The 12,225-nt window shown below is 30.9% G+C and overlaps 5 protein-coding genes across 8 annotated transcripts in view; 4 read left to right on the plus strand and 1 right to left on the minus strand.

Moving 5' to 3' along the window:
- Window positions 1-219: 219 nt before the first annotated feature.
- Synj (synaptojanin) lies at window positions 220-5,900 on the plus strand. 2 transcript variants are annotated; one of them, XM_035885715.2, is made up of 7 exons: window positions 220-472; window positions 690-1,047; window positions 1,127-1,291; window positions 1,480-2,534; window positions 2,603-3,174; window positions 3,317-3,491; window positions 3,581-5,900. In XM_035885715.2, exons 1-7 carry the CDS (start codon window positions 346-348, stop codon window positions 4,573-4,575), a joined length of 3,447 nt encoding a protein of 1,148 aa, XP_035741608.1. In that variant the 5' UTR covers window positions 220-345; the 3' UTR covers window positions 4,576-5,900. The 2 variants fall into 2 exon arrangements, with proteins under 2 accessions (XP_035741608.1, XP_035741600.1); XM_035885707.2 differs by having other exon boundaries at window positions 221-472; window positions 3,569-5,900.
- Galphai (G protein alpha i subunit) overlaps window positions 4,676-12,225 on the minus strand; it is a 16,391-nt gene continuing 8,841 nt past the window's right edge. The window contains exons 2-8 of one of the 3 annotated variants that reach the window (XR_014982401.1): window positions 9,705-10,424; window positions 8,697-8,881; window positions 8,247-8,533; window positions 6,578-8,164; window positions 5,713-5,780; window positions 5,545-5,620; window positions 4,676-4,810 (exon numbers count right to left, since the gene is read on the minus strand). Coding sequence is in view for 1 of the 3 variants with exons in the window: in XM_035885964.2 (XP_035741857.1) it covers window positions 7,687-8,164; window positions 8,247-8,533; window positions 8,697-8,881; window positions 9,705-9,825 (1,071 nt within the window). In the remaining 2 variants the exon portion in view is untranslated. Of the gene's footprint in view, window positions 4,811-5,544; window positions 5,621-5,712; window positions 5,781-6,236; window positions 8,165-8,246; window positions 8,534-8,696; window positions 8,882-8,967; window positions 9,091-9,704; window positions 10,425-12,225 lie in introns of those variants that run through there. The other 2 variants (XR_014982402.1, XM_035885964.2) reach the window with 2 other exon arrangements.
- ais (DExD-box helicase 52) overlaps window positions 9,272-12,225 on the plus strand; it is a 32,650-nt gene continuing 29,696 nt past the window's right edge. Inside the window, exon 1 of the mRNA XM_085658558.1 lies at window positions 9,272-9,425. The gene's annotated coding sequence lies outside the window, so the exon portion shown is untranslated. The remainder of the gene's footprint in view (window positions 9,426-12,225) is intronic.
- Dph3 (Diphthamide biosynthesis 3) lies at window positions 10,495-11,052 on the plus strand. Its single transcript, XM_035885998.2, has one exon. It carries the CDS (start codon window positions 10,795-10,797, stop codon window positions 11,050-11,052), a length of 258 nt encoding a protein of 85 aa, XP_035741891.1. The 5' UTR covers window positions 10,495-10,794.
- Window positions 11,100-11,902, plus strand: Polr3G (RNA polymerase III subunit G). Its single transcript, XM_035885983.2, has one exon. It carries the CDS (start codon window positions 11,100-11,102, stop codon window positions 11,757-11,759), a length of 660 nt encoding a protein of 219 aa, XP_035741876.1. The 3' UTR covers window positions 11,760-11,902.

Raw genomic sequence — 12,225 nt, forward strand, 5'->3', positions numbered from 1 at the left:
AATTAAAAATTTTGTCAAAATATATTATAATATATACATGCATATATATATATATGTGTGTATATATATATAATAATAATCTTATACAATCGATATATATGCTCCTAACTTCGATTTTTATATAGTAAAAATAATATTGCGATAGATGGCGTTCGAGTATTAATCGAACAATTGTAAAAACGAGATTAGTCGAACGATCTTCGAATTTATAGTCGATGTAGAAACGATATCTCGAGTGGGAGTTGCGGCTTATGATCACAATGGTGGTATGACAGAAACGCTGTCATTTAGAATCGAACGGATAACTTATTTGTCAAATATTTGAAAAAACATCACCGCAACACAATGGCGATGGGAAAAGGTTTTCGCGTATACGAAAAATTAAAACCACCTAGTCCACATTCCCTTTTGTTAGAACGTCGAAATCATAAAGAAACTGTCTTATTTGAATCTCAGGCTGTCGCTGTACTTTGTAAGTATATTTATTAATTTTCCAATTACGCAGAGAAAGGAACTAAAAGAGAAATATTTTTAATAATAAATATTCATTTTTCACAATGCTATTATTTTTCATTCTTTAAATTAACAACTTTGAATTATAATTCATGTCTAACCGAATTAATCGTTCCTTTTTTTTCCGAACAAATCGATTATTTGTTATATATCTCTTCCTTGGCCTTTTTTTGCAGCTCTTCAAGAAACAGAATCCTTGAAAGGACAATATACGAAATTGTTAGATGCCTATGGATGTTTAGGAGTACTACAATTAAATGCAGGAGAGAACACTTTACTTTATCTTGTCCTTGTTACCGGTTGCTTCTCAGTTGGTAAAATTGGTGAAACTGAAATCTTCCGAATCACACAATCACATTTTGTTCCTTTACATTATAGTCAAGGAAATGAAGATCGTGTATCAGAAGTTAGAAAATTCCTTAATTCTGGTACATTTTATTTTTCTTGGACAGGCGGGCAACAGGAATGTCTTGATATCACTCTTAGTGCCCAAAAAAGAAGTAAATCAACGACCACAGATAATAGATTCTTTTGGTAAAATGGATTGTATATTAATACGTATTATTTGTTTTTAATCAAATAAAAATAAAAATATTTTTATCTAATAATTTAGGAATCGAATGTTACACATTCATCTATTAAGATATGGAGTAGATACGAGTCAATGGTTACTCAAAGCAATGTGTGGCAGTGTAGAAATTCGTACAGTTTATGTGGGTCATAGACAAGCTCGCGCAGTTCTTGTATCAAGATTAAGTTGTGAAAGAGCAGGTACTAGGTATGTATATTAATTGACAATCTTACAATAAATTTTATGTACAATGATAATAAAAATATTTCATACTATAATAATAATAATAATAATTAAATTTGATTTCAATATAATTTTTTTCTTTCCTACATATATCTCTACATTTATTCTAGAAAAGTCAATTTTTTTTTTCTTTTTTAAATGCCTATATTTAGATTTAATGTCAGAGGGACCAATGATGATGGGCATGTAGCTAATTTCGTGGAAACCGAACAAACTATTTATTTGAATAATGAAGTAACATCTTATATACAGACTAGAGGATCGGTTCCATTATTTTGGGAACAACCTGGAATACAAGTTGGTTCGCATAAAGTTAAAATATCCAGAGGATTTGAAGCTTCAAAACCAGCTTTTGATAGACATTTAACTATGATTAAGCAAAGGTATGGACAACAAGTGATAGTAAATCTTCTGGGCTCCAGTCTCATTGGTAGTAAAGAAGGGGAAGCAATGTTAAGTCAATTATTTCAAAAACATCACAATATGTCAGAACACAATGATGTACCACACATATTATTTGATTATCACCAGGAGTGTAGAGGTGGAAACATGAAGAATCTCTCCAAACTAAAAGCTAAAGTGGAAAAGTATTTAGAGTCCTTTTCCTTATTTTATGCTGCTGGAAAAAATGTAATACTTGAACAAACTGGTACAATTCGTACTAATTGTTTAGATTGCTTGGACAGAACTAACTGTGTACAAACTTTTTTTGCATTAGAATTGCTTGCGCAGCAATTGAGTTTACTAAAACTACTTGAAAAACAACAAATGGTATCAAGATTTGAGGAAATTTTTCGTCAAATGTGGATATATAATGGCAATGAAGTTAGTAAAATTTATGCTGGAACAGGGGCGATTCAAGGAAGCTCAAAATTATTAGATGGAGCAAGATCTGCCGCTAGAACAATACAAAACAATCTTTTGGATTCGAGTAAGCAGGAAGCCATTGATATTTTGCTCTTAGGTTCTACATTAAATACAGAGATAGCTGATAGAGCTCGATTATTGTTACCATCTAATATGTTACATGCTCCGCCAAGTGTATTGAGAGAAATGTGCAAAAGATATAATGAATATGTAACAACAATGAAGCTTAGAATAAGTGTTGGTACTTATAATGTGAACGGCGGTAAACATTTTCGAAGCGTATCACATAAAGATATTTTACTTTCTGATTGGTTATTGGATGCTCCGCGTCATTCATCGTGTAAGTATAGATAATTATATTAAATCTAATGTTATAATTATATACATATCTTTCAATAATATTTTCAGCATTGGTATCTGTGGAATATGATAACGTACCTGTGGATGTATTTGCAATTGGATTTGAAGAAATAGTAGATTTAAATGCTAGTAATATTATGGCAGCTAATTTTGACAATGCAAAAGCTTGGGCAAAAGAATTACAAAAAGTATTATCAAGAGATACCGAATATGTTCTTGTTACATATCAACAATTAGTTGGAGTTTGCTTATATCTATTCATACGACCCGAACATGCTCCTTATTTAAGAGATGTTGCAGTAGATTGTGTGAAAACAGGTTTAGGTGGTGCTACGGGTAATAAAGGTGCGGCAGCTATACGATGTGTCTTATATTCTACATCTTTATGTTTTGTATGCGCCCATTTTGCTGCTGGCCAATCTCAAGTTACTGAGCGCAATGCCGATTATGCAGAAATAACGCGAAAAATAACGTTTCCTATGGGTAGAACACTAAATACTCATGATTATGTATTTTGGTGCGGAGATTTTAATTACAGAGTTGACATGGATAAGGATGAAATGAAGGAAATGATTAAGAGGAATGAAATTGATCAAATATTGCAATATGATCAATTAAAAGTAAAAACCTTAAACATTTTTCTAAATATATATAAATTATCTAGAACAATGTAACATAATTTGATATTAATAGTAACTTACAATTTTTCGGTCGATTTATTCTCGTAATTGTAGGTATTACTCGCATTCACTTTTCGAACAGGTACAACAGGAACAGGGTAATGTGTTCAAAAACTTTTTGGAAGGATCCATTACATTTCCTCCTACATACAAGTACGATCTTTTTTCCGATGACTATGACACGAGTGAAAAATGCCGTCAGCCTGCATGGACAGATAGAGTTCTTTGGAAACGAAGAAAGCAAATACCTGATATTGGTGAGTGTAACAAGAATACAACTAACAAGAACATTTTACATAAGCTTTGGATAATTCTGTTAAAACTGTGATCCTAGATTCTCCTACAGATTGGTATCCAGGGAAGCTTATTTATTATGGTAGAGCAGAATTAAAACAAAGTGATCATAGACCTGTTATTGCTATTATCGACGTAGAGGTTTATCGCGTTGAACCACAACAAAGGGAACATGTATTTAAAGAAGTAATAGAAGATTTGGGTCCACCGGATGGAACGATAATAGTAAAAACGGTAGACGAAACAGAAGATGCTGATAGCGCATTCGATAGTAATGTTATGATGGCATTGGTACAAGATCTGTCTCATATTGGCGAAGTGATTCTCGTGAGATTCGTTGGAGAAACAATTTGGGTCACCTTTAGAGATGGACAATGTGCTTTGGCCGCTGCAAAAAAAGGAATGACACACGTCTGCGGCCAAGCATTAACTTTAACATTAAAGTCACCCAATTGGATGCAACTTATTGAGAAAGAAATAGAAATTTGTAGCAATACCACGGCATCGCAATCTAGTGCTTTCTCGTCTATTTCGAAAACTTCTTTGCCAAAATTAGAACAATTAGGAATTTCAGAACATCCATCGCCTAATAAAGGAAATACAAATGATGTTACGCCACCGCCCAGGCCAGCTCCACCAGGCAGACCTTCTCAACCGCCTAAAAGTCCATACCAAGAGAAAAAACAAATTCCCCACGCAGGTGTATTTAGCGTATTACCTAATCAATTTCCAACGACGCCAGTTAAAGATAGAGCTGAATCCGAACAAGTGGAAAGATCGTCTCCGGAATCTGCAATTTACGAAGAAATATTAGATGGATTTCCTAATTATCCTGCGCCAACTAGACCACCGCCGCCATTGCCACGTACAGATCCTTCCCAAGAATCATCGAACAAGTGTATTAGTTCTATACCTCCTCCATTACCACAAAGACAAATTCCTCCACCTCAGCATGCCCCGCCTAGCTTGCCTACATCGTCGGTTCCACCACCGGTTCCAGCGAGAACATCAGGTGGTCCACCTATTCCAGCGAGAAATCCACATTAAAGATAGAGTTTACGTTAGTCCTCATTTAGAGTATTATTGTCATCTTACATATAAATATTTATGACACTAAATAGAGAAATGAGATAAAAACAAGGCAAAGTTCTCTTTTGCTTCCGTAAGAGTCATCACACTCTCTCTCTCTCTCTCTCACATTTCTCTCTCTCTCTCTCTCTCTCTTTTTCTCGGTGCCGCGATGACTTCCAAATCTATTTCGTGGCTAGGACCAGTTCTTTATCTGTATACAAAATAATATCAGTGGAAAAGTGCTTATTACTGCACCATTTCATTGATTCAAATTCTTCTGCAAAATAATAATTAAGTGATTCCATAAAATCGTCGTATGCCAACGATCTTTAATTATTATTCCATGATCTTTGTGTTTATAACGATGATATATATATTATAATATTGATTTTTTATATTGCAAGATTATATGTTGTTTATAAAGTAAACAAAAAATAGCTAAAATTTTAATGGCTATATATAAATACAAGGATTATGAGATAATACTACAAAAAAATTTAAGTTTATGAGAGAACTAGAGAATTATTAAAAATTAAAAAAAATATATATATATATATATATATATATATATATATATATAGAGCATGTTTGACATATGATACAATGATATGATATACAATGTTACGCTTAAATTATAGCGCATAATTCTTAATAAAACTTATGGAATATGTTGTAGATTCTATTAGCTTGAGACATTGCTTGATGTATCTCAAATGTTGCAAAATAGAAAACTACTTATGAATTGGATAGGAAACAGTCGTTAATTTATCTATGAAGAAAGTATATACAATGAGAAAAGGACAACAAAATAGTGATACATTGTAACTTAAAATTAAATGTAATTCTCATTATTCAGCTTTGTATACCGCCGAATGCATATATGTTATTCGATGTTATAAAAATAGCTATTGTCAAAGTAGTACAAAATCAAGATTTCTTGCTTACCAATAAGTAGCAATGCGAAGAAATGAATAGGCAAAAAAAAAATTTCGTTCCCATATTTATGAACTATTTTGTCCTTCTGAAAGTAAAATAATATTTTTAGAAAAATCATTAAAAAGTCATTTAAAAGTATTTTTATATTTTCTAATCATTTTTTCCATCATAACTTACATTTTTCCAATGCAATTTTTTTTTTTCTTTTTTTTTCTTAAGACAATACTCAATGAAACTCGGAACACCTTCCAAAATAAATCACATGATCGAATATTAATCTAAAATATTCTTGAAAGAAAAAGAAAAAAAGGGACAATTTGATATAATTTTAATAACATTAAAAAAAAAAAAAAAAAAAAAAAAAAGACATGAAATTCCCTGAAAAATGATTCGATGGGTATATGGTGTGTGTGTTTATATAATTTTCTTTTTTTTTATCTCTGAAATAATAATTACATTTTTAAAAAAGATAATTGAAACATTCCTAAAACATCGAAATATATCGATATCGAATTTTTATTATTATAGTTATAGCTTAGAGTTTTAATTATAAAATATTTTAATCCTGCAACGAATTTGCAGTACTACACCTAATGTATGTTAACAGTAATAAATTTTAATATCGTTTCATAAAGGAAAAAAAGAGAAAAAAAAAGAAGAAAAAAAAAGAAAAAAGAAAAAAAAGAAAAAAAAAAAGAAAAAAAAATTTTATTTATCTAAATAGCACATAACCGGTCCTTCAATTTTGATGCCAATTGATGTAATATTTATTTGTGCTCTTGTTAAACGGAGATATTATAAAATTGGTCTCTTTACTTTATACATTGTAGAATGATATATAAAAAAATGTTTTTCGCTAAATTTATGTGTGTGTGTGTCTGACGAATTTATATATATAAATATATTGTAAACACAAAGCGCTGTGCCTGTCACAAAAACTAAGATCATGTGTAAAGCAATGTAAATGGCTGTGAACACAAATCCGGAAGAGTATGCTTTTAGTTATAACACATTAATCCCTTTTAGCAAATAAATTATGTACAAAAACGAATATATCCCATAACGATTCCTCACGAGCCACATTTCAATCATTTTAGATTGTTGATGACATCAGAAACGGAAAGTACAAGAATGACTCAACGAATGGCAATATTCGAACAATGCATCATGGATACGTCAAGAGTAAAAAAAGACTATCCCGATCGTAGCAACAATTTATGATGAATAATGTGTAAATGTATTTTAATATATACATCATTTTTCATTCAATTAAATTTCTTGTTACGTTACACGTTAATAATACAAGTTTCTTGTACTTTCTTTCGATTTACAAGATAGTTTTATCGAAGATATCCAAATTTTTAAGGGGAAAAACTGTCGCGCATTAAATCACATAACGATTGTGTTATCGCGTTCCATAACTTTAAATTAATTTCGCACAACATTCGTTTCTAGCACGATAATATATTGATACGATGCATTGATATTATTTAAACTTACATGATTATGTTTAAATAAATCAATCCAAAATTCGTTGTTGACTTGCAAAAAGTCTTAAATTAATATCTAACTAAATCCTGATCGATACTAAATACAATGAATAAAAAATTAAGAGATCTTCCGTCTGCACGCATTATCTTTTTATAGATGAGAAAAAAGATCAATTCTTATAAATCCAGATTGATTATAAATTTACAATTTCAAGTGTAATATATATATATATATGTATGTATGTATGTATGTATGTGTGTATGTGTATATATATATATCTATATATCTAAATATATACACATACCGTATATTGTTGCGCGCATTACTCAGAATTAAATTCAGATAAAATGAAAAGCGGTTCATTGTCAGCATATAATAATATAGAAAAAGAGGATGCTGTGTCAAAAAGTACGGGATCCAGTAAGGAAATACCTAATAAAAAAGAATATAGGATATACTAAATGTTAATGAGATGTCAAAGTAAAAGTCTTATAAGATTAGTACATGTGTTTACATGATAATAAACTGTTTTCCCCTCCCTTTCTTTACAGTTTTTAATACAGTCTCTTTTTTGTCATGTCTATAAATTGATCGTTGTGTTTCCAATATTTGGAAAGATTTTTTTTTTACATTTTATAAAATAATGGAGTATTGCAACACTTAGCTTAATAATCCACAATTGCTTAAATTATTCTTAATTATGACGTCGGTCACAGCGTCAAATACAAATTGTATATTAGATGTATCTGTGGCACATGTGAAATGTGTATAAATTTGTTTCTGATCTTTCCTTTTATTTAAATTTTCGAATTTCATTTGAATATAAGATGCACATTCCTCATATGTATTAGCACCTTTATAATCCGGAAAACAAATGGTTAACGGGCTTCTAGCAATTTTTTCTTCAAAAAGATCCTTTTTGTTAAGGAATAGTATAATCGACGTCTCGACAAACCATTTGCTGTTGCATATGGAATCAAATAGCTTCATCGATTCAATCATTCTATTCATTTCTTCATCCTCTGCAAGGACCAAATCATACCCACTGAGAGCAACACAAAAAATAATGGCTGTAACACCCTCGAAACAGTGTATCCATTTTTTTCTTTCTGACCGTTGACCACCAACATCAAACATTCTGTTAAATTACAAAAGACATACCAAGCTATCAAATACCAATGATTAATTTATAATACAACTATAATTAAAAAATAACATACTTGAAATGTAATCCTTTAAATGAAAAATGAGTTTCCACGATTCCTGTAGTTTTCACACGTGTTCTAAGAACATCTTGCTGAGTAGGAATATAATTAGGTTGTGCTATACGATCGAGAGCATTCAAATAATATGCAGCTGAATCATTCAGTTGATATTCTCTACTACGTGTGAAACAAAGTTGTACACCTGCATCTTGCCATAGTCTCTTCATTAACAATACTAACTCTCCTGTAAGTTCACCTTCTTCTGCTGCTGAAGCTAGGGTGAAGAATTGTCGAGCTATATCCTAATGCACGATTATTATAGATTTTTAGGATTAGTTGTTACTTGTAACAAACAAACAAACAAACAAACAAACAAGCAAACAAGCAAAGCAAACAAAGGAAAAACAAAAAGAAAAAAAAATAAAAGAATAACTGAGATTATCCTTTTTAAAATATAATACTTACGGCCTTACTAGAATCAGCAAAATCAATTCTTAGCTGGCCCATAGCTCTGATTATTGCCATTAAACTTTGTATTGCGTTACTATATACTACTGGCTTATATTGTTCACATTCTTCCTTACTATAGCCAGTCTCATGAATTATTTTCATCTGTTTTACTATTGTAGATTTACCAGATTCTCCAGCCCCTTAAAAATAAATAATCAAAAGTAAGATTTTACTCTATGGCAATTATTTACATTGTTATTTCAAAATAATTTGTAAAACAAATTACATTGATGATTTGATGCTTAGTCATATGCATAACATTTTTTTTTTTTTCTTTTTTATGTATCTATTATAATCTTCTTTGAACATTCTATTTGAGAATTTTTCGAGAAAAACAATATATTTTTTGTCCATATATATATATATATATATACACATGTATATTCATATATATATATATATATACGTATTTATATTTTAAACTGTGACGAAATAATAGATGTCTAACGAATGCAACAAGTATAAGAATTATATATGACATGCGCACTAACGTCGCGGCAATCGAAAAATGCTTCTATTTATCTTGAGCAATTAAATTGTCGTATAGAAAAAAGTTGTGAATCGGATTTCAGAAATGATGTATTTCTTAAGAATGATTACGCGGCACGTTTCAAGGAAAAGTGTAAATAGTGGTTTGACATATATGCTACAGTGAGACATCGAGAGCTCTATATCTATAATAAGGTATTTTAAGGTTGAAATGAAAAGTGACGTACAATATTTATTTTTTCTTTTCTTCTTTCTTTTTTTTTACAATATTCATAATCATGTCAAAAAAAAAAAATTGTATTGTATACATGAAAAATCATATATGTTCCTTTTCAATGAATCAATGGCTGATTATCTTGGTTGAATAAAGACACGCATTAAATTCATAGGAACAAAAACGATTTGTATTCGTTGGATATGATTTGATCGATAAAACAATGAAATATTGTGAAAAAATTAAAAGAAGAAACGTACCAAGCAAGAGGAGCTTGACCTCACTGGCGGCTCGCTCGCCATCGGCCCTCAGATCCTTGTCGATTTTCTTGGACCTTTCAGCGGCTTCTTTGTCTCCGGTGGTGCTTACAGCACAGCCCATCCTCACCGGGATTTTAAATATGCACAGGATAAACAATAAACACCATGCACTGATCGCGTTTATAACACGTGTCTTTTGATTAGTTATATTTGTCCGTTATAATCGACCGCTACCGTCTGACACTTGTTGCACGGACGCGTGGGAACCGCCCGCACGCGGTTCCGCCTGCATATACGCAACAATTAAAAAACTTTTGACAAATGTTTCACGAGTTAATATGCAAAGAAATCCTCGATTAACTAAATCACTTATCCCGTAACGTTAAAAAAACGCGATGATGGCAAACGTAAGAAGACCGGTGCCCTTTCTTCGCATTTATTGACACTACTTTCTACGGCCCTTACAACTTTGATGCCAGATCCCGCGAGATCCGGAATGATTTCATTTCATCACTTATTATACACTAACTTAGTAAACGCGACTGTGATTGGTCATGCGATCATATGAGCACTGCAATTGGTTATTCAGATCCGTTCGAATTCGTTCAGCCAATCAGATTTTTCGTCTTCTAGTACTTCCGATTCGATGATATATAATCATATACGCAACGTGGAATACCATTGGTCATAGTTTTAATACTTTCGATGTGGTATTTTAACCTATGAAAAAAAGGGATTTTGAATTTATTTTTGTTTTCTTTTTGTTTATCTTGTAGGATAAGTTTTTATCATAAATAAAATAAACTGACGAAATATAAAATAGTTTTACATGTCTATGTACTGTGTATTCATTATATAAATGTTATAATCTCGCTTACAAAGCGATCGAGTATATTTCATATAAAGAATAAATTTAAATCGTTTATAGAAATAATTGAGTCTCTTTAGGTATCTATTAGTCATAACTATATTGTCCTTGAAAATGGCTCGAACCTATCATTTCTCATCGATGTTTAGAGGTTGGAACACGTGTTTCCGAGTTAACCTTTAAATTCTTTAGATCTCAAAGATAGTTTTATTAATTAACATTATGTCAGTGTATCACGACGAAGTGGAAATCGAAGATTTTGAATACGACGAAGACGAAGAAATTTACTACTACCCTTGTCCATGCGGTGATCAATTCCAAATATCAAAGGCAGATCTAATAGCTGGTGAAGAAGAAGCTACATGTCCGTCTTGTTCACTTGTTGTTAAAGTAATTTATAATAAGGAAGCATTTCTTGAAAAACAAGAAAATATTAATAAAACAGAACAAAAAAAGGAGCCTCTGTTGGAGAAAGTTTGAGATAAGTTATTATTCTTTAATATTATTTATCAAAGAAGATTTTAATCATGGCAGGAAGAGGACGTGGAAAATTCAAACCTTCTATGTCATTTAATACAGAACAATTAGGATTTGCTAAAGGAGAAGTTTTACCACCTCCGGTTTTGCAACCTCCACAGAAATATCCAATGTTGGAATATAAAGCTTTGACTTTTTCAATTACCAATGAAATGAGTTATTTATTGGAATTGAAAAGGGACTATACTGAATATTTAAGAGAATCTCCATATAATGTACAACCTATAGAATTGAAAAAAGATATTGAACGTTATTCTGATCGTTATCAAGATTTGATGACTGATAAAAGTGGCTATGATACTAGATATGATTGGTCCAAAGTACCAGCGGAATTAAAACCATCTATTCGTAGACAAAAAAGTCAAGCGACTGTACAGCCTAAGAAAAAACAGAAAACTGTTGATATAGAATCAAAGTTACAAGAATTAGAAAAGAAAGAGACTAATCAACAGAGTGATGTACAGGAAGAGGAAGAAGAAAAGGCTGATGAAGAAACAGAAGAAAAAGAAACAGATGAAGTGGTTGAGGATGAGGAAGAAGAATTAGATGAGGAAATGGATGAAGGGACTGATTATGTAAATAGTTATTTTGATAATGGAGAAGGTTATGATGATGAAGAAGATAATATGGATGATGGACCTATCTATTAAAATTTATCTTTAGAGTATTTAAGAATTCGATTTTTGATCATATGCTTGCAGAGTGTCTCTATTGCAGAGTTGTAGAGTATATATATATAATCTAATGCAATTAAATTTCTCATACAACAATAGAAATATATATAATATGTATTAAAAGTTTGTATAAATGACTAATTTATATTTTTAATATACTTACCTCGTTTGCGTTTAATTAATACCATTTATAAACAAATATTTATAAACAAGTTTTCTATATTTATTATATTATTTTTTATTTTTATCAGCTCAAAACGTATAAATTATTTAAGCTACTGATTGAAAAGGATTGTATCTTTTACTTAAGAAAAACAATAAGGATATAATATTTTTAATACAGGAGAGATAGAGAAATATGTTCTTTCTAAGGTAATTTTTAAACATAATGATGATCGTAATTTCGTTGAAGTCCAGGGGAAAAGAATGTGATAAGCTTATT

This window comes from Vespa mandarinia, chromosome 8 (assembly GCF_050613455.1).
Source record: "Vespa mandarinia isolate Hongniang chromosome 8, ASM5061345v1, whole genome shotgun sequence".
Taxonomy (NCBI): domain Eukaryota; kingdom Metazoa; phylum Arthropoda; class Insecta; order Hymenoptera; family Vespidae; genus Vespa; species Vespa mandarinia.

Bases quoted from the DNA above. Each gene is read 5' to 3' on its own strand.
- Synj (XM_035885707.2), top strand. From the start codon at position 346: ATGGCGATGGGAAAAGGTTTTCGCGTATACGAAAAATTAAAACCACCT. The intron at 1,048-1,126 runs GTAAAATGGATT...CTAATAATTTAG, and splicing joins ACAGATAATAGATTCTTTTG to GAATCGAATGTTACACATTC. The intron at 2,535-2,602 runs GTAAGTATAGAT...TAATATTTTCAG, and splicing joins TGCTCCGCGTCATTCATCGT to CATTGGTATCTGTGGAATAT.
- Dph3 (XM_035885998.2), top strand. From the start codon at position 10,795: ATGTCAGTGTATCACGACGAAGTGGAAATCGAAGATTTTGAATACGAC.
- Polr3G (XM_035885983.2), top strand. From the start codon at position 11,100: ATGGCAGGAAGAGGACGTGGAAAATTCAAACCTTCTATGTCATTTAAT.